Below are 20287 nucleotides of genomic sequence, written 5' to 3' on the forward strand. Positions count from 1 at the left end.
ACTGTCACCCCTCAAAAGGCAGTGCAAACGGGTCTCTAACGTTCTCCAGTAAAGTGGATCTAAACCCTTGCTTACCGACTTCTCCGGTGGGATAAAAACAGAAGAAAGGGCTCCCGGGATGATGCAAGGCAAACCCAACCTTTTCCCTCCCCGCCCCAGCCCAGGTTCGTATCTACCGCGCGGTGCAGTCTCGGAATGGTCCCCTCTCCAGGCAGTGCCAGCTCGGCCGGGGTTGGTGCTCCTGCGGCTGTTTGACAGCGAGGAAACCAGGGCCAGGAGGGGCGCGGCCTCCGCGCGCGGGCAGCGCCGACCCCGCCTTCGGAATTCCCGGGTCCGAACCTCCCGCCGAGCGAGCCCGCCCCCCTTGCCGTTTCTTATTGGCCATTTCGTTTGCCCTCCTCCTTTCCATTGGGCGACGAGCTGGGAGGGTCCCCGATCTCCCGCCTTCCGCTTTTTCTGATTAGTTCACAAGTTTTCCCGGGTTCCCGGAGTTGGGCGGAGCTGCCAGGGCTCGGAGGTGCCCCCAACGCCTTAATTGGGCCAGGCTTTAGACACTACTGCGCCTGCGTGCACCTCTTCTCCTCCTTCCGGGGTGGTAGCCTTGTAGGTTTTAGAGCGTCCCGCCAACCTGCCCGCTTTGCGCAGGCGCTGTCAGGGGTCGAGGCCGCGCCCGGGAGCTAGGTATAGGGGGTGTGGCCAAAGGGCTGGTGGCGGGGGTCTCTCGCGCCGGGTAAGGGGCCTTCGGGAAGAGTCAGTTGGGGGCGGGAAGGGGCTGAGAGGGGGTACGGGGGTGGGTTCAGGGATCCATAGGGTGGAGGGGTGCAAGGGCAGGGTAAAGGAACAAATGAGGTGGTCCGAACAGCCTTAGAGCTCAGCGTCCAGCAGGGCGAAGACTCATATCTGGGGGAGAGGAGGAAGGGAGAGCAGGCTATTGGAAGATGAGAGAGTGAGGGGCCAGAATAATTTCTTCAGGATGAAAGCAAATTAGGTTGTAGGGAGGGATAGGAATCCCAGATTGGGGGAAAAATAGATGAATTCGGGTGGCAGGGTGGGGAGATCTTAAAGACCCCTCTCTCTGCTCTAGGACTCTGGAGAGGTGGGTGGGCGACAGGGATGGAAGCTGAGGAGGCAATAGAGAGAAACTGAGAGGAAGGTTGCTGGAAGGGTTTGGATGCGACGTCAGGAAGCTGGCTTTTCTGCCAAGGGGTCTAGGCCGCCTGGATTCCCCGGGAGTCCTGGGTAGGCGTCCTGCCCTACATGTGGCCACATTCATCAGGGGCCAGGCATTGGGCCAGCGCTTTGATAGGGAAGGACCCAGGAGTCATGGCTTGGTGGTGTCTGGATGGGCTTCCCCAAGGCCTTGGTGAGCCATGGAGAGAACTCTGGAGATTGGGCTCGCAGCCTCTGTACTGCATACGTCCTTTCTCACCTCCATCCAGGGAAGGCAGAGACTGTAGAAACTTAAGGAGGACGGTAAAGGCACTGCCCAGAATTCTAAAAGTATGAGTAAAACCAGAGCCTCTCTCAGCCTGTCTCAGTAAATTCTCTCCATCTCATGGCTGTTGCCACAGTCCTATCAGGAACCAGATTGAGACGAGCAAGTGCTCTTCGGGTATTTCCTACTTCTTTTGGGAAGTAGGATAAGAGGAGCTAAGAGTCAGATGGACCTGGCTGTTATTTAAGGATTATGACTTTGTTATTGTAGGGGCTCTCTCTTTGGAAGGTGGCCTGAAAATTGAATTGGAGTGTCCTTGTTTCTCCTATTGTCCAGGGGAGCATAGATGGCTGGACACAGACTCTAGAGACTTCAAATAATGTGGAAATGTTTCGACCTTCAGGTCAGTGGGACCTGGCAAGGGGGCTGGTGATTATGTCTCCCTGGGAAACTGACCATCTTTGTCCTTATGATTCTTCAGGTTCCACTGGGCTGATTCCCCCATCCCACTTCCAAGTTCGGCCCCTTCCAACTCTGCCAAGAATGGCTCCCAGGTGGGTCTCAGACATTCCCCTGGTTCAGCCCCCAGCCCATCAAGATGTCTTAGAGAGGCGGCCAGATAACCAGAGACCTCAAGTGACCATGTGGGGACAGGAAGTTTCTGGCAAAGGGCAGGAGCCAGGGTGGAGAGGCAGGTACAGATCTAATGTTGCTGTTTTCTTGGGCTTGCTTGCCAGTGGCGCTTCTTCCCTGAAATAGATTCCTTACCCTATTTCAGCCCTTAGTTCCATAATTTATTCATTTTTATATAAGCAGTTGTTGTTGCCTACAATGCATAAATAATAGCAGTGTGCTAGATGCTAGGGACAAGGATAACAAAAATAAATAAGAGAGATCCTGATATCAAGGAATTTTATTTTATTTTTGATAATTTTTTTTAACGAATTTATCTATTTATTTATTTTGTTTTTGGCTGTGTTGGCCTTTGTTGTTGCGCACAGGCTTTCTCTAGTTGCAGTGAGTGGGGGCTACTCTTTGTCATGGTGTGTGGGCTTCTCATTGCAGTGGCCTCTCTTGCAGAGCACGGGCTGTAGGTGCGCGGGCTCAGTAGTTGTGGCTCGTGGGCTCTAGAGCGCAGGCTCAGTAGTTGTGGCACACGGGCTTAGTTGCTCCGCGGCATGTGGGATCTTCCTGGAGCAGGGCTCAAACCCATGTCCCCTGCCTTAGCAGGTGGATTCTTAACCACTGCGCCACTAGGGAAGCCCCTATCAAAGAATTTTAAATCCTAAAGGAAGAGATAGGTTGACCCACGGCTGATTGTATTAAGTGTAGTATAAGGCAGGCTGAAGAAGTACAGGCTGGGAGTACAGACCGTGTGCTGTGGTAGTATAGATTCATTCTGACGGAGCTGACCATGCCATCTGTCAATTTGTTGTCTGTGAAAGTTCTTATTCTTGTTGTTTCATGTGTGTCTTTTCCCAAATGTACTGGAACATCATCCTGCCATTTTGTTCTTGAGTGGATGGCATGTGAGTCTGCCTTGGACCCCATCAAGGGGAAAGGAGCATAATGACGAAAGGGGAGCATTGGAGTGAGTGTCAGGAGACAGAGACTCTTTGTGACTAATTTGGCTACCAGCTAGGGGTCCTTTGGCCAGTCACCTCATTTCTCTAGGCTACAGATCTCTGCCACTTAAAAAAGGTGTTGGGGAATTCCCTGGCGGTCCCGTGGTTAGGACTCTGCTTTCACTGCCAAGGGCACAGGTTCAGCCCCTGGTCAGGGAGCTAAGATCCTGCAAGCTGCATGGTGCGGCCAAAAGAAATTAAAATTAAGAAAAAGAAAATGCTGTGGTTCTGGGCCTCAGTGAGGGAGCTGTGTCAAGAGCCATGTTATAAGCTGGTTTCAACTTTATGTGACGCCAGTAGACTGTGCTCTCCAGCGGTTGGGACTATGTAATTTATTGAGGTACTGCACTCTCAGACTTCTCATGTGGTGTACCTAACACTCAGTAAACGATTTTAACTGGTGCCTGGGCTCACCATATTGATACTCGTTGCCATGACCTCTCTCTCCACCTCCATCAAACTTTTCCTTGCCCTTAAATCCGAATTCAGAAATCTCTGAGTGTCCTTCCAGCTTCTCCAGTTCAGAACGTGTGGCCTAACGACGTGCACGTCTGATGTTGAACACATCTGCCTGTATATTGTCCTCGAGAGAGGGCATGTTCCATGAACTCAGCCTTTAGGTCCTGTGGGCCCAGATATGCTTAGTAGGACTGTTGTCAATGATGATGGTGACGGAAGTGCAGAGATCCCCATGGCCCAGCTTCATCCCCTGCCATCTCCCCATATGGGAGCAGAGGGATCCTCTCCTCCTCCTGTCTCCATTTATGCCTTGGCCACCCTCCCAGCACCAGAGACAGGTCTCACCTGTGCTAACCTGTCTTTGAAGGTCCGTGGAGCTGGCGGGGTCGCAGGCCCTGAGCCAGCAGGCTGAGCTGATCTCTCGGCAGCTGCGAGAGCTGCGGCGGCTCGAGGAGGAGGTCCGGGTGCTGCGGGAGACCTCGCTGCAGCAGAAGATGAGGCTGGAGGCCCAGGCCGTGGAGCTGGAGGCACTGGCACGGGCAGAGAAGGCTGGCCGCGCTGAGGCCGAGGGCCTGCGTGCTGCCCTGGCTGGGGCCGAGGTTGTCCGGAAGAACCTGGAAGAAGGGAGCCAGCGGGAGCTGGAGGACGTTCGGAGGCTGCACCAAGAGCAGGTGAATGTGGGCCTGGTAAGGGTTCAGCTGCACAGTGGTGAGCTGGGCAGGAGCTCCCCAGCAAAGAGCAGGCATTGCAGAAAAGGGTGATGGATGTTTGCTGAAGGTGAAAGAAACAGGTGACCTGGAAAGAGGGAGAACTTGGATGTGTTGGTCTTATTCAGATTGCCCTTTTCCGCCAGGACTCAGGAGACCTCCCACCACTTGAAGCCCTCTTCCTCTTCCAGTAGGAAGTAGTTTGTCTTTCTACTTTACTCCAGGTACCCAGTTCATCTGGGAACACTGTGGGAGGGAGAGTGAGGGAGGTGGGAGTGGGGTCCTAAGGTGGACTGGGAAGGGGCGATTATGCAGTCAGCAAGCATTTATCCGTGCTCACTCTTTGCCATCCCTGAGACAAGAGCCTGGACACTGGGGTGAGCAAATCAGACAACTGTCTGCCCTTGTGGGTGGAGCTGACAGCCTAGTGGGGGATACACACATTCAATGCGTAATTTAATTCTAATTAATTAATTGCAATTGGGAAAAGAGCCATGAAGGAGAAGGACAAAGGAGCCCTGACTGGTCTGGGGGTTTGGGAAGGCCACCTTAACCAGTCGACGTGTTAGGAAATGAAACCATAAAGATATTGGAAGAAAATATGGGTGAATTCCTTTATAACCTGGGAATGGGGAAACCTTTCTACCTGTGAATCAAAATCCAGAGCCATTAAAGAAAAGATTGATAGATTGACTTTATAATACCAAACTTAGGAATGACAAAATAAAAGTAAAATTAAAGGGTGATAAACTATAGAAGAATATTTCCAGGTCATATCACAAGAAAAAGCTAATATCCCTACTATATAACGTGTGCCTAGAAATCAAGAAGAGAAAGACAGCGGTCCAGGCAGAAAATGGACAGAGGAGATCATTCAAAGAAAAATATAAAGAGCCTTTAGTTTCATGAAAGATGCTTAATGATAAGAAGTTGACATTTGTGTTAAATAGGAATTGGTGGTGCCGCAGTGGTTGGGAGTCCGTCTCCCAGTGCAGGGGACATGGGTTCGAGCCCTGGTCTGGGAGGATCCCACATGCCGCGGAGCAGCTGGGCCCATGCGCCACAGCTACTGAGCCTTCGCTCCGGAGCCCGCGAGCCACAACTGCTGAGGCCCATGTGCCTAGAGTCCATGCTCTGCAGTGGGAGGGGCCACTGCAATGAGAGGCCCGTGTGCGGTGGCGAGGAGTGGCCCCTGCTGGCCGCAGCTGGAGGGGACCCGTACACGGCAACGAAGACCCAATACAGCTATAAATAAATAAATAGGTGTTGGCTGGTGGGCAGGCATGTGGGGAGGTGATGGGGGCTGGTGTGACACTTGGCTGCAAGTAGATGTGAACGGAAGGAGGCCAGAGGGGCCTGAGTGCAGGCGATGAGAGGGGCTCTGGATGTTGGGGTGGAGTGTGAGGCCTTGGGCCTGTTCAACTTTATACTTTACCTCAAGAGCAATGGGTAACCGCTGAAAGGTTTTAACAGGGAAATGACATGATCAGATTTATATTTTATACGTAAAAGGACCAGTTTTGTGATTCGTGTTCAAAAAGCTCACAGTGACGATGGTATAGAGATAGGGCTAGAGGCGGGCAGACCGGAAGTGAGGGCAGCCACTTCCCCTCCTTCACCAGCCGAACCGTGACTCTTTCAGCGTATCTGACACCCTTAACCACTGTTGGTGGTGCTGTGAGAAAAGGACAAGCTCCCTGCCTTCCTAGGGCTTCCTTCTGGATGGGGGGAAGCAGACAGTAAGCACGTGCAGAAGCAGGATCATTTCATAATGATAAGAAGTGCAGGAAGGGCACGAACAGGTGATAGGACAGCACAGGTGCTGGGTAAGGATTAGCGGTCTGGGGAGGCCTTTCCCACGAGGCGGCATCACTGAGATCTGAGGAGCTGGGGGAAGCCAAGCCTCCTGGTAGACTCTGAGGTGGGAAAGAGCAGACTTGTTGGGGGGACGGTGGGAGAGCACTGTGGCTGGAGCAGAGTGGGCAGTGGGAGAAACAGGACAGAGCTCAGAGAAGCAGGCAGAGGCCAAGACACGACAGGTTTCACAGGCCCAGGGAGGAAGCCGGTCTGAACGCTGTGGTAAGCCACTGGAGGCTTCTAAGACCGGTCAGGAGATGGTTGCCATTGTCCAGGCCAGAGATGAGGGTGGGTTGCCTCAGGTCGGTGGCACTGGATGTGGAGAGAAGTGACAATGTTTTGGTGGGAGACCTGACAGGAGCTGCTGGTGGGCTGGAGGGTGGTGGGGAGTGAGGCACCAAGGATGGTCTCCGTTTTGCTGTGCACAGTTGGGCGATTTCTTGGGTGCTTGTCCAAGGTCACAGAAAGTGGGAGTGAAGGGCAGGGCCAAAGCAGAGGGCGGATTTGGAAGGTCCAGGTGTGGGCGAGCTGGCCCCTGCTGAGCCCTTCCTTCTCTCCACAGCTCTCCTCCCTGACACAGGCTCACCGGGAGGCTCTTTCCAGTTTGACTAGCAAAGCTGGGGGCCTGGAGAAGTCTCTGAGTAGTCTGGAAACCAGGAGGTCAGGAGAAGCCGAAGAGCTGGCTGCGGCCCAGAGGGAGGCCGAGCTGCTGCGGAAGCAGCTGAGGTGAGTGGGCGGGTGGGCGACCGAAGGGCAGTTGGTCTGGCATTCGGTGGGTTGGTGGGTGGGCTGGGTCTCCAGGGTGCCCCCCGATGGCTACCCTGTTCCCACCCCAACCCTAGCAAGACCCAAGAGGATTTGGAGGCTCAGGTGACCTTGGTTGAGAACCTAAGGAGGTACGTGGGGGAGCAGGTCCCTCCCGAGGTCCACAGTCAGATGTGGGAATCAGAGCGACAGGAGCTTCTAGAAACCGTGCAGGTGAGAGAGTGCTGGGCATGGGGTGGGACGTGAGGGCTCAGGTCCTGGGCGAGGGGGCCCTGGAGAAGAGCACAGTCCCCGGGAGAGAAGGCAGTGCTGTCAAGGGGCACACAGACTGGCCGCCGCCCGAGGGCCACTGGGAGACCTGGCAAGAGGTAGCTGTCCTCTCTCTCTCTCTCTCCCCCGACCCCGCCCGAAGCACCTGCGGGAGGACCGGGCCGGCCTGCACACCACCACGGAGCTGCTGCAGGTGCGCGTGCAGAGCCTCACGCACATCCTCTGCATGCAGGAGGAGGAGCTGGCCCGGAGGGTAGGCCCCTGGCCCAGGCCCCTCACCCCCGGGTGCCCCCTGTGCATGGGAGGGGTTGGGGTGCCGCTCCTAGAACCTGCCCGCGTCTTTCTTCCCCTGAACGCCTCTTCTTGCTCTGGCTCCTGATGCCTGGGCAGGACAGAAGAAGTAAAACCCACCTCCTTCCTCTGCACCCCCAGGAGCCCACACTGTCCCCACTTCCTCCACCCTTAGGTTCAGCCTTCAGACTGCCTGGAGCCCGAGTTCACCAAGAAGCGCCAGTCCCTACTGAAGCGCTGGCGGGAGAAGGTGTTTTCCCTCATGGTGCAGCTGAAGGCCCAGGAGCTGGAGCACAGAGACCGTGTGGGGCAGCTGAAGGGACAGGTCGCCTGGCACCCTCCTTCTCCCCATGCTCTCCCCCAGCTCTCTGCTCCTTACAGGAGGGGTGGCATTTATTCACCATTACTTGGGTGGTTCCCACATGCTGGCAGCACAGCCCTAAGCAAAGGCTGACAAGGACCTGCTCTCATGAGGCTTACATTTGGTGAGGTGGGCTGGCCTCCCCCAGAAGGTGACAGTGTCCAAGGATGGGTGGGTGCCACGGGCAGAGGCTGGCCACAGGTCCTGGTGGGTTGGTCACAGGGTAGTTCCTTAAGGTGTGGGCACGGGGAACATGCTTCTGGAAGGAAACCTGGACCCAGACTCCATTCTTAGGAACCCGGGCTTACTGTCTCCATGTGTGGCCTTCTTTCAGAGACCCCTGCACCTGCCCCTTCCTTCCCAGCGCCTCCCCTACAGCTTTGGCTCTAGACCTGCCTCCTCTCCTCCCCCAGGTGGCCGAGCTCCAGGAAGGAGTCAAAACCCAGTGCCAGGAGCAGGCCATCCTGCAGCACTCCCTGCAGGACAAAGCTGCAGAGGTGGAGGTGGAGCGGATGGGTGCCAAGGTCAGTGTCTGAGACGGGCAGAGGCTGAGGGAGGGCAGGGAAACCCCAGGGAGGGGGACACTTTTGTTTTGGCTGTACCACGTGGCATGCGGGATCTTAATTCCCCGAACCAGGGATCAGACCTGTGCCCCTGCAGTGGAAGCGAGCAGTCTTAACCACTGGACCGCCAGGGAAGTCCTCAGGGGACCATCTTTACCATATCCTTCCTAGGCCCTGCAGACGGAGCTGAGCCGCACTCAGGAGGCCCGGCGCCGGGAGCAGCAGCAGACAGCCACAGCAGAAGAGCAGCTGAAGCTTGTGGCGAACGCTGTCAGCAGGTATCTGGGCTGCAGGGTGGGTGGAGTAGCATTTCTGCTTCGACAGCTTCCTGGGCATCTTGGAGTTTAAGAGCCTCAGGCAAGAGGGGCTAGAAAGCTGGCCGTGTGGAGGATGCAGGGCTGGAGGTATGTAGCCCTGTAAAATCTTTGTGTTTGTTTTTTCCTGGGGCAACCCCCCTCCATATTCACAGCAGGGTCACTTGTTGTGACTCCCACCCACTGCGTGTTTGGCTGGAGATGAGGTATTACTAACTTCCTCTTGCAGTTAGTAACGGCTTGAGCTAAATAGAGCACCTAGGAGGGTCTCCACCTTCAGAACTGTTCGAGGATGGGGAATGTGGACACTTGATCTTTCTTTCTTCCCTCCTTTCTCTCTTTCTTTCTCTCTTTCTCTCTTTCTTTCTCTCTTTCTCTCTTTCTTTCTCTCTTTCTTTCTTTCTCTCTTTCTCTCTTTCTCTCTCTCTCCCTCCCTCCCTCTCTCGCTCTTTCTTTCTTTCAAATTTTGCGGGCATGCCCTGTTGAGTTGAAAAAAATTTAATCTATCTCTTTTAAAGCTGCACACCCACAGGTATACCTCTTTTTATTGTACTTTGCTTTATTAACTTCACAGATGCTGCTACAAATCGAAGGTTTGTGGCAACTCTGTGTCGAGCAAGTCTATTGGTGCCATTTTTTTCCCAACAGCATTGTTTTAAAATTAATGCTATTTTAAAATGTTTAGTTGTTTTTTCAGACGTAATGCTATTGCACACTTAATGGACTACAGTATAGCATAAACGTAACTTTTATGTGAACTGGGAACCCAGAAAATTCGTGTGACTCGCTTTATTGCAGTTTCCTTCCCCCCCCTTTATTTATTTGTTTATTTTTTTAACATCTTTTTTGGAGTATAATTGCTTTACAATGGTGTGTTAGTTTCTGCTATATAACACAGTGAATCAGCTATACATATACATATATCCCCATATCTCTTCCCTCTTGCGTCTCCCTCCCATCCTTCCTATCCCACCCCTCTAGGTGGTCACAAAGCACGAAGCTTATCTCCCTGTGCTATGCGGCTGCTTCCCACTAGCTATCTATTTTACATTTGGTAGTATATATAAGTCCATGCCACTCTCTCACTTCATCCCAGCTTACCCTTCCCCCTCCCTGCCAGTTTCCTTTTTAATCAATTGCAAGCCTGTCTCTGATACCAACTTCCTAGGTGTTTCCTTCACAGCTGTTGTTAGATAACCTTTAGAAAGACCTCTAAGGAGAAGCACAGGTTTCTTTGCACAGGTAACAATCCCTCCTCGGCTTTGAACATGGGGACACGGAGGCGGTCTGAGGAGAGCTCTCAGCACAGCGCCTGGCTTACTGTCTGCATTCTGTAAATGTTCACTTTCACCATGAGGCTCTTGTAGATGGATCACACAACAGTTTTGGCTTAGAAAAATTGTGATGCAGGGTGGGTCCTTGCCTACCATCCCTTTCTGTTGGATTTGTACCTTGAGGACTAATTTAACCAAAAAAAAAAATTTTTCATGAAAAATTTCAAGCGTGCATGGCATTAGAGAGACTAGTTATGATGAACTACTGCCCAGATTCAATCCATTGCATGTGCCTCCTACCTCCAGGAAGACAGAAAGATACAGCGTGGACAGGGTTTTACTTTGATACCAGGACTTTACTGAAATGGTCCTTGCTAATGATTTATTGCCAAAAAGTCCACGTGGCCTAAAACAACCCAAGCTCGGATTGTTGCCAGGTTTGTTAGTCTCTTGGTGGCTTGGAGATCCTGTCAGGAAAAGGCTTTCATAAGAGCCACAGTAGGTGTTAGAAGCACCCACTCAAACAGTTTTCAGATAAAAGTGATCTCTGCTGTGCTGCTAGGGATACAGCCTTCGGCCTTTGTCGTCCGCTTGTTTTCCCCCTCGGTGCTGCATAGACCCTCCTCCCAGGGGACCCGTTTAGACTTCTCAACTTCCATGAGCCACGTGGATCCTGCTTTGGGCACAGCCAGCTGATAAAGCATGTGGACCCGGCCTTTGTTGGTATCAGGGACTTGTTAGAGAGGATAACTTTGATCTCTGATACCTAATAGTGATCAAAAGGCAGAGCGTGAGAAATAAGCTTAGCACATTGCTTGAAAAGATGTACAGTCATTTAATGCCTTCTTGGGGCAAACTGATGGAAGCTATGGGCTTTGTTCCATAGCAGAATGCACATAAGTTCATACACCCCAAACGTGGCACATGGCGGCAGGAGACTCCCCAAACCTGGAGACGCACCTGGAGGCCTGAGGTGCAAAAGCCTAAATCAGCTAGAGATAAGCCTGCTTTAGGGCACTTGTTTTAGCCCCCATAGAATCAATGTTACTGAACCCTTTACTTTGTGATGGCATCTGAGTCCAGATAAGGTGTGACCCCATGAACCTGATTATTGTTTTTACCGTAGGGTTGTTTTTAAAGACACTGATTGCAAGGACGCAAATGAGAAGCTTATGTAGGTTTTGGGACCAGAAATAGCTGCGCCTTTTTTTTTTTTTTTTTGTCTGGGCCACACAGCATGCGGGATCTTAGTTCCCCGACCAGGGATCAAACCCACACCCCCCGCAGTGGAAGTACGGAGACTTAACCACTGGACCTCCAGGGAAGTCCCTAGCTGTGCTTTTTTTTATGAGCAACTGCATCAGTTTTATTTGACAATCACTAAGGGGCTTAAGCTCTCAGTTTTCTTTCACGACTGGCAGGGCACAGAGTTGGGGCCCCTACTCGTGGCTTCAGCTTCTCTTGCCCTTGCTCTGATTTCCCCTTCCCTGCTTTCCCCGCGTACATAGCAGTACAGGATAGAGGGGATCAAGTCCTTTTGGAAATAAGTTGGGGTTGAAGGGTCATGACTTTGTGTGTCTTCTCCAGCTTTGAGACCTGGCTCCAGGGTGCTGTGGCGGAGGTGACACGGGCCGCAGCCCGGCTGCCCGGCCTCAGCAGCCGAGTCAGCTATGCCGTCCGCAAGGTCCACACCATTCGGGGTGGGTAGGGCAACTTCCAGATGCATCCTGCCCTTCCCGCTGCCCCACCAGCTCTCTCATCCTACACCCACCCTCCTGCCTCCTCCTTACCAGTCCAGGCATCTCCTGTTTTCCCTCTTCTCCTCCACAAACTCACCTCTCTGTTGCTCTCTGCCTTTTCTTCCCCAGGCCTGATGGCTCGAAAACTGGCCCTTGCTCAGCTGCGCCAGGAGAGGTGAAGTTTGGGCCACTTTGAGGTGGATCAGGGGCAGGAGTGGGGCTTTAAGGTGTTGGTTGCTGGGACCCAGAAAAGCGAGGATGGAGGAAGGATGGGGGCTTAGGGGTCAGGCAGTTGGGTGATTCCCCCCATCTCTGTTTCTCTTCCCTGTCTCAGCTGCCCCCGACCCCCACCGGCCACGGATATGAGCCTGGAGTTGGAGCAGCTGCGGGAGGAACGGAACCGTCTGGACACGGAACTGCAGCTGAGCGCCCACATCATCCAGCAGGAGGTGGGCCGGGCCCGGGAGCAAGGTACACCTGGTCCTCAAGTCACCGAGCTTGAGCCGGGGCCAAAGTCTGAGTCTGGGGGTTGAAGAGGAAGAGGGAAGAGCTGGGGTCTAGGGTACGGAGAAGCCTGAGCGGGCACCACGTCTTCCCAGGGGAGGCGGAGCGGCAGAAGCTGAGCGAAGTGGCCCAGCAGCTGGAACAGGAGCTGCAGCGCACCCAGGAGTCCCTGGCCAGTTTGGGGCTGCAGCTGGAGGCGGCTCGCCAGGGCCAGCAGGAGAGCACGGCGGAGGCTGCCAGTCTCCGGCAGGAGCTGACCCAGCAGCAGGAGGTCTACGGGCAAGGTATGCAGGAGGGGGCGTGGGCAGACCCGTGGTGGGGGCGGGGGTGGGAACCATGAACCAAGGCTCGCCTGACACCCCACGTGCACCTCCACCCCAGCGCTGCAGGAGAAGGTGGCCGAAGTGGAGACTCGACTGCGGGAACAGCTCTCAGAATCAGAAAGGAGACTGAACGAGGCTCGCAGGGAACACACCAAGGCCGGTGAGATTGGCTGGGGTGGACGTGGCTTTTCAGGAAGAAGGAAGTGTTGAGGCATGAGGTTATTTTAAAAACTTTATTTTTAAAGCTTTTTTGAAGTGTGCGAGTCATGAAGTTATCAAGGAAGATGAATTCTCAGGTGGTAAACACCCCTATATAGCCAGCTCAAGCAAGAGCACTTGACCAGCCCTGGATCCCCTGCAGCCCCTCCCAGTCACCCCCCTCTGCAAAGGCAGTCTGACATCTCATAGCAACGATTACCCCCAACTTTTTATTGGGAAACATTTCAGACACCTGGCCAAGTTAAAAGAATCAGGTAATGGACGCTCAAATGCCTTCTCTGGTTAGAGGCAGCGGTTCCTAACCTTTGGTCACATTTCCTATCTATCTGTATATACACACATATTGATATATAAACATTTGGGGGGGAATTATTGAAAGTAGGTTGCACACATCCTGACTGTTCAGCTGCATCTCCCACAAATAGGATATTTTCCTATGTAACCTCAATACCATTGTCACACTTTAAGAAAATGAACATGAATTGCACAAAATCTGATATCCAGTCCCTATTCAGATTCCCCCTGCAGGACTCTGGGAAGCGTCAGTGATGGGGGAGGTACTTTGGGTTCACAGATTCATAGGCTCCTAGAGCATCAGACTCCCCTCTGTACGGAAGACTGAAAGCCACAAAGTGTCAGTGGCTCACCCGAGGCACAGAGCTGGGACCCAGTGTTCCTGCCCATCCTTCCAGGCTTGTTTTCACGGTGCCTCATGGCCTCTAGGCTGCCCAACACCCGTCCCCTCTGTGGCCTGGCTTTCCCGTAGTGGTCTCCCTGCGCCAGATCCAGCGCAAAGCCACCCGGGAAAAGGAGCGGAACCAGGAGCTGCGGCGCCTGCAGGAAGAGGCCCGAAAGGAGGAGGGACAGCGGCTGACCCAGCGCCTGAAGGAGCTGGAGAGAGACAAGAACCTCATGCTGGTAGGAGGCCGAGGAGGGGCTCTTCTCAGGGAGCAGAGCTGTGGAAAGGGGAGGGGACTCTGCCCGGGCTTGGTGGCGTTTAACCCTCTCCTTCCCAGGCCACCTTGCAGCAAGAGGGTCTCCTCTCCCGTTACAAGCAGCAGCGACTGTTGGCAGTTCTTCCTTCCCCGTCGGATAAGGGGTTACCTGTGGAGTCCAGCCTCAGGCCCTCAGAGTCTTCAGCGCCTGCACCTCCAGCGGCGGCCCTATGCACCAAGGAGTCCATCAAAGGTAAGGGACAGATGGCGGGGGACTTCAGGCATCTCTCCTCCAGGCACTCTGCAATGCATGAGCCTTGTTCTCTGTGACCCCTGGAGGCCCACAGCCTCTCTTGTTCACGCCCGCCTTGGACCAGGAGCCTTCTCCCTCATAACCCTCACATCCTGCGGCGTGACTGTGACAGCCTTCTCTTGTCCACCTCCTGTCCCTTGGGGTCTTCTTTCCCAGGATCCCTTTCTGTCCTGCTCGATGACTTGCAGGGCCTGAGTGAGGCCATTTCCAAAGAGGAAGCTATTTGTGAAGGAGACATCCAGACCTCTTCTTCTGTCTGCCTCTGAGCAGCTGCGAGGACCGAAGGGATGAGGATGGAGGAGGAGTGGGTTGGAGAGGGCGTCCAGCCCAGCTCCCTTCCCATCCAGCTGCCCTCGGGGACAGCTGCCAAGATGTTGTGAATTCTCCCGTGGCTCAATAAAGATGACTGCAGTAGGAGCCATTGTTTGGACAGTTCTCTCTGGGAATATAAGGAAATTTTCTCCCTGCAGCCTCTCTTGTCCGAGAAATATGAGAAGTGGTCTCCCACACAGCTCTTTCTCTAGACGATTCCGTTTTCGAAACCCCTTTCCTAGGCTGCCCAGGAAGTTTTTGGAGAAGCTCCAGGTTTCTTTTTATTCTCAACTTTTGTTTTAAAACTACCTCTGGAAGGTGATCAGTGCCAGGAATGAAGCAGATAAAACATTCACATGTTCGACAGGAATCACAGATCCAGGCAGCATCCTGCCCCGGGGGCCACTGTGGTGGGCTTGACGGGCGGGTCCCTGCTCCCGTGGCACTTACAGTCCGGTGGGAGAGACAGACGATGGGCAAGTACTTACATGAACAAATGAGCCGTTTCAAACAATAATAAGTGCTACGAATATGAAGAGAAGAAAGAAATGACAGTGATGTGGTAGAAACTGGCTGTGTGGGGAGGGGCGGCATTAGATGGGGGGGACAGGCAAGGCCTCTCTCCGGAGGGATGTGGTGCTGAGGCCGGGGTGAGGTGAGGCGCAGGCTGTGCAGCCCCCTGGGAGGAGCATGAGGGTGGCCACAGGCTGGGCAGGCGCGGAGGCTGGAGGGAGCCCGAGGGAGGATGCTGCAGGGAGAGGCCAGGCCTGGTGGAGCTTGGATTTTACTCTAGAAAGTCCTTAGAGTACTTTTAAAACTGGGGACAGCCACACGATTTGACTTACATTTTTTTTTTTTTTTTTTTTTTTTTGCGGTACGCGGGCCTCTCACCGCTGGGGCCCCTCCCACTGCGGAGCACAGGCTCCGGACGCGCAGGCTCAGCGGCCCTGGCTCACGGGCCCAGCCTCTCCGCGGCATGTGGGATCTTCCCGGACCAGGGCACGAACCCGTGTCCCCCGCATTGGCAGGCGGACTCTCAACCACTGCGCCATCAGGGAAGCCCTTGACTTACATTTTTAAGAGATCTGTTGGCTGGCTGTGGAGGATGGGTTTGGGGTGTGGCCACGGGATGAGGAGAGAGAGGAATGAAGTCCTCAAAAGTGAGCCACGAGGGACAGTGGTGTCCCTTACTGCGGGGGAGCAGACCCGGTGGGGGACAACCCGGGGAGGAAGTGAGTTTGGACACGTTACTTCTGAGAGGCTCATGAGACGTCCAGGCAGAGGAGTCCTTGCTGAGGAAAAGTTCTAGGGGGATCTCTGAACGACTCAGACCAGACAGACTGACAACTGAAGGAGGAGGGGAGAGAAGGGGTGGGCACAGAGTTCACACCAAGGACACGGAGAGGGGCTCAAGGGGCAGTGAGGAGGATTCCAGAGGGAGGAGAAAGAGGCTGAGATGCCAGGGGGAGCTGAGGCAACTTCTTCCCGAGCCTCTGGGTGTGACTGATGGAAGCAGCCCTGGGGTCGGAGAAGGAATCAGGATGTCCTCGTACTGTCCCCTTCACCTGCAGTCACCCCAGGTGGCTCCTGGATGAAATTCTCAGATGTCGCTGCTTGGGAGGCCCCCTTCACGCCTGGAGAAGGCATATGCTGGGAAGTGGAAGTTCCAGGAAGGGCTGAGCCCCAAGGAGAGGGTTCACACTGGGATGGGTGGGGGAGGCTTGGTGTACTAGCTGAGATCGTTCTAGCTGTGTCCCAGCTGTTCAAGGGAACACCCCCTGTCCTCCCCCCAATTGCCCACCCCCTGCCCGGCATCCTGCCTCCCAGCCCCTGTAATTACACTGCTTCCCCACACGTGGTTTGCTCCCATTCCTTGGCTTCCAATGACCTTGAGGGACTAGAGGTAGAAGTCCCTGTTATTAGGGGTTGCTGCAGGGTGTGTATGAAGGAGGACATGAAAACAATGGTGGGGTGACCAAGGTCTGGGTCATCGATAAAGCCTGGGTGGCTGGGTCCTGAGCTGGGGGACTAAAGTGAGGGACACCACCAGAGGTTACACATTAGCCACGGCCTTCCAGATGGGTTTGACCAGTTAGGTTCGGATGTGATTCATTGTGTGACTGGGCCGGTCCCTCCCCAGAGATTGGCCTCCTCTTCCCCCTCCTCCCCTATAAAGCCTCTTGGGGTCCCCAAGCACCCAGACTCAGCCGACCCCTGACTGGGGGCCAGGAGACAGGCAAGATGCTCAACTGGAAGCTCCTGGGGATCCTGGTCCTTTGCCTGTTTTGCCGGAGGTGAGCTGGGAATAGAGGCCCGGAGTGTGATTTGGGGGTGATGGGGGACGGTAAAGATGAGGCAAGGGTGAGCTGGGTGCATAGGGATAGGGAGATCCTGGGAATTCACATGAGGGGAAGAGTTAAGGCGATGGAGGTGGTGCGGGAAGGTGCGTTTTAGCGCAGAATAAATGTTTTGCTGGTTTGGGTGTAGCTGCATGTGGCGATTTAGGTCAGCATTCAGGTGTGGGGCGAGTGTTCATCAGAGCTGAGGTCCGTGTTAAGGGCGTGGAGGTCATCGTAGAGATGGGGTCTGGGTGCCACGCGGTGCCAGGGTGTAGACAGCTTTGGGACTGCAGACACATATAGCGGCCCTGCCAGTGGGGTGTCCCAACCAGGGTTGGATGGAGCTTATGTGGGGGGAGCAGGGGATCCTGTCAGTTTAAAGTTGGTCCAGTCAGTAGTTCAGGACGGCGTTTCATGTCATTTTAAGATCACTTTGGTATTTTGTGAATGTGTGAGAGTTACTTTTGAGTTTTGTTTGTGGGATCAGCTCAGGCTGTGGTCCATCGCAGAGAGGTGATGCTCCCTGGGTCTGTAGCTACGGGGAGAGGGGGGATCCTCACAACCTCTTATCTTTCTCCTTCCTCCTCTACAGGCATCTCAGGCAGCGGAGACCATCCATCTCCCTCATCCACAGAGCCCTCAGAGGAGGGCCCCCCAACATTGCCTCAGGGCCCCCCAATCCCTGGTGACCCCTGGCCAGGGGTACCCCCTCTCTTTGAGGACCTTCCACCTCCAGGCCCCAGTTGTCCCTGGAGAGACCTGCCTGAATCTGGAGTCTGGCCTCCTGTACCCCCTAGAACTGATCCCCCTCAACCTCCCCGGCCTGATGACCCCTGGCCAGCAGGACCCCAGCCTCCAGAAAACCCCTGGCCCACCTGCCTCTAAGGTGGGCCACGGATCTCAGGAGGAGCCAGATCTTGACCCACCCCAGGAGGAGTACAGACAATGGATCCCCCAGAGGCATCCTGGGCCTCTGCCCTCAAGCCCATCTCTACCCTTCTGATTTCCCTTGAATTCTCCCCAATTTAGCCTAACTCCTTAATTCCTTTCCTCATTCCTTCTGTTTTATTCTGAACCCGGAAGGTGTTGTTCTCAATATTTTCTGTCCCCTCTTGAGATCGGTATTTAGTCCCCTCCTCCCCCTTCTTTTTCCTCTGACGGCCAAAGTGAACACCCCTACCTCACCTGCAGTCCTCTCCCCTCCCACCGCCTCTTCCCCACCCCTGGGACTCTCTGGGCAGGGCTGGCAGCACTGTGTTCTCTGCTGCTACCTGGTGGCCGCCAGCTGGGAACTACCAGGAGACCATGGTGCTTCCATGAAATGGAAAAACAAAAAACCATGTTTTCTAATTTTGACTCTAGGCTGCGTCTTTGCCAATGAGCAGGACTTTGAACATTCAGATGCCCTCATAACAGCCATGGACCTACAGAGATCTGGAAGTCATCTGAGTTCCTGTCTTGCCCATATGCGTAGGGATGTGGAACTCAGCCAGTGGAGGGTTGGAAATGCATCTCTCAGAGTTACAAGGACATTCAGACCCACATTTCTCCCATTCTGGGATCCCTGTTTTGGAGAACGAGAAACCAAGTTAAGTCTCTCTTTAATAGCTCATGGTTTGCATACCTCTGGCTGAACATGAAAACTCTCCCAGGGGGACGTGGGCAGGACTAAGTTGTAAGGGGATCAATTTCCAGAAGCATATGTGTCCCTTCCTAAAATGAATCTGCCTGAGAACTGTGTTCTCCTTTTCCACATGCCTCCATTAACAAGTGACCCTTCTCTCACTAGACAGAGGAAGGCCGAGCTCTCTCGCCCACCCTGAACTGAACCTGGGTGCTCTTCCTGGAGCTACCAAATGAAGTCAATGGAAAATAAAAATCAGCCCTTTCCATCTCATGAAGAGATGAATTTTTAGTAGAAGTTTACTTTTCTGTTTAATCATTGTCAATATTTGTAGTTTTGATCAGTTGCATCTTTTAATAATTGTAATTATAAACCCAGGGCAGAATAATGGTTTTTAAAATAGTCTTATGGTCACAGGAAATAAATTCCAATTTATTGATATGTACATATTTTTGTTATAGAGATATACAATAAAAGACTTTCCAAAAAGACACTAAAATACAAAAAAGGTGATACAATGCAAACAATATTTCATTAGGACCAAACTCTATAGGGAAAATGAAATGGAAAAAGGAACCAAAAAGAAAAATAAATGAGGTAAATTTGCTGACTGGCTAATGGACTTGTTCACTTATTAAAAGGGTGTTAATGAACATGAAAGGGCTATGGTGTTATATTCCATCCGCTACATTTAAAAGAGTGATGTGACTTTCTAAATATATAAGTATTTACAATTTCCCGGAAAATGTACCCTTTGCAGTATTTAAACTGAAGATTAAAAATGTTGTTGACTTTAAAATGTGTAAGGGGTACATAGTTTCCCCAAATTCTTTAAGGGTGTATTTGAGCAGGAAAGTTGGAAGGGCAGGAGCCCAGAGATCCCAATGGCCCGATGTCAATCAAGTGGCTGGCCTGGGTGGGGTTGAAGAGGGCCTAAAAGAAATGACGGTTCCCTGACCTTAAAATCCACCACTTTAGGACCCAGTTTGCTTACATGGTTAACTCCCATCAAAACCTATATGTGACCGGTTTGAAAAAAAAAAAACGAAATAAAACAAACAAAAAGCCCCCTAAGTTTAGAGTTTGGAAATAATCTTAGAACAGGTGCGAATTGTAGGTGTGAGTCTGTAATTTAATAGGCCTCAAAGTGGACTAGATTCACTCATTCATTCAATCATTATCTCATACCCTCAATATGTCCTGCAATGTCAGGTGCCACGGGGGAATATAACGAATAAAAATATACAGTTCCCATTCTCAGGAAGCTTAAAATTAGGCCGGGGGAGCCCTTCCTGGTCCCACTTCCCCACTCCCTTTCCCTCCTCCCCACCCTTATAACTTTTTAATAAATCCCTTTTACTTGAATTTTTGTCTCAGGATCTGCTTCTGGAACATCCAACCTAAGACACAACGAACGGTTTGCTATAAACCCTCGCAGCTGCTTTTTACTGCGCATGTGCAATAGGGGTACTGTTGCCCAAGGCATAGAGATTAAGCTCTCACTTAATTTGCACAATAACCCTATTGTTATCACCATTTCTCAGAGGAGAGAAACAAAGGCCTGGAGAGGTACAGTGACTCATGCAAGGTCATACGGAGAAAAATGGCAAAACTGGGATCTGAACTGAGGCCTGTCCTGATTTTAATTACATTATCCCATCTCTTTATTCATCTGTGTAAATCTGACACGGAATACAGTGCCTGGGCCTCATGGACACTGAATATGTTGTATTGGGGTTCTCCACACAAACAAAACCAATAGAATATACGTGGAGATTTATTACACGAATTGGCTGAGAATGTCCACGATCTGCCGTCTGCAAACTGGAGAATCAGGAAAACCAGTGGAGCAATTTAATCCCAGTCCGAAGGCCTGAGAACCACGGGAGCTGATGGTTTTAAGTCCCAGTATGAGTGCAAAGGCCCAAGAATCAGAGGGCTGATGGGGTAAATCCCAGTCTGAGTCCAAAGACCAAGAGCCAGGAGTGCCGATGTCCAAGGGCAGGAGAAGATGGGTGTCCCAGCTCAAACAGAGAGCAGATTTGCCCTTCCTCCACC

At 52.8% G+C, this 20287-nt stretch overlaps 2 protein-coding genes across 14 annotated transcripts; both read left to right on the forward strand.

Moving 5' to 3' along the window:
- Window positions 1-565: 565 nt before the first annotated feature.
- On the forward strand, window positions 566-14371 carry CCHCR1 (coiled-coil alpha-helical rod protein 1). 13 transcript variants are annotated; one of them, XM_060308822.1, is made up of 18 exons: window positions 566-681; window positions 1706-1838; window positions 1917-1989; window positions 3887-4190; window positions 6646-6809; window positions 6926-7061; window positions 7261-7371; window positions 7585-7734; window positions 8184-8294; window positions 8505-8611; window positions 11509-11621; window positions 11790-11835; window positions 11995-12131; window positions 12260-12448; window positions 12546-12647; window positions 13473-13624; window positions 13723-13894; window positions 14111-14371. In XM_060308822.1, exons 2-18 carry the CDS (start codon window positions 1823-1825, stop codon window positions 14218-14220), a joined length of 2193 nt encoding a protein of 730 aa, XP_060164805.1. In that variant the 5' UTR covers window positions 566-681; window positions 1706-1822; the 3' UTR covers window positions 14221-14371. The 13 variants fall into 13 exon arrangements, 10 of the variants coding, with proteins under 10 accessions (XP_060164805.1, XP_060164810.1, XP_060164811.1 ...); XM_060308827.1 differs by having other exon boundaries at window positions 13762-13894; XM_060308828.1 differs by having other exon boundaries at window positions 13765-13894.
- A 2136-nt stretch (window positions 14372-16507) lies between these two features.
- Window positions 16508-17490, forward strand: PSORS1C2 (psoriasis susceptibility 1 candidate 2). The gene is made up of 2 exons (XM_060308846.1): window positions 16508-16557; window positions 17196-17490. Exons 1-2 carry the CDS (start codon window positions 16508-16510, stop codon window positions 17488-17490), a joined length of 345 nt encoding a protein of 114 aa, XP_060164829.1.
- The last annotated feature ends 2797 nt before the right edge of the window (window positions 17491-20287 follow it).

The sequence above is a fragment of the Globicephala melas genome, chromosome 11 (assembly GCF_963455315.2).
Source record: "Globicephala melas chromosome 11, mGloMel1.2, whole genome shotgun sequence".
NCBI lineage: Eukaryota > Metazoa > Chordata > Mammalia > Artiodactyla > Delphinidae > Globicephala > Globicephala melas.

Bases quoted from the DNA above. Each gene is read 5' to 3' on its own strand.
- CCHCR1 (XM_060308822.1), top strand. The intron at 1,990-3,886 runs GTGGGTCTCAGA...CTGTCTTTGAAG, and splicing joins CTGCCAAGAATGGCTCCCAG to GTCCGTGGAGCTGGCGGGGT. The intron at 7,062-7,260 runs GTGAGAGAGTGC...CCCCGCCCGAAG, and splicing joins AGCTTCTAGAAACCGTGCAG to CACCTGCGGGAGGACCGGGC.
- PSORS1C2 (XM_060308846.1), top strand. From the start codon at position 16,508: ATGCTCAACTGGAAGCTCCTGGGGATCCTGGTCCTTTGCCTGTTTTGC. The intron at 16,558-17,195 runs GAGGTGAGCTGG...TTCCTCCTCTAC, and splicing joins GTCCTTTGCCTGTTTTGCCG to AGGCATCTCAGGCAGCGGAG.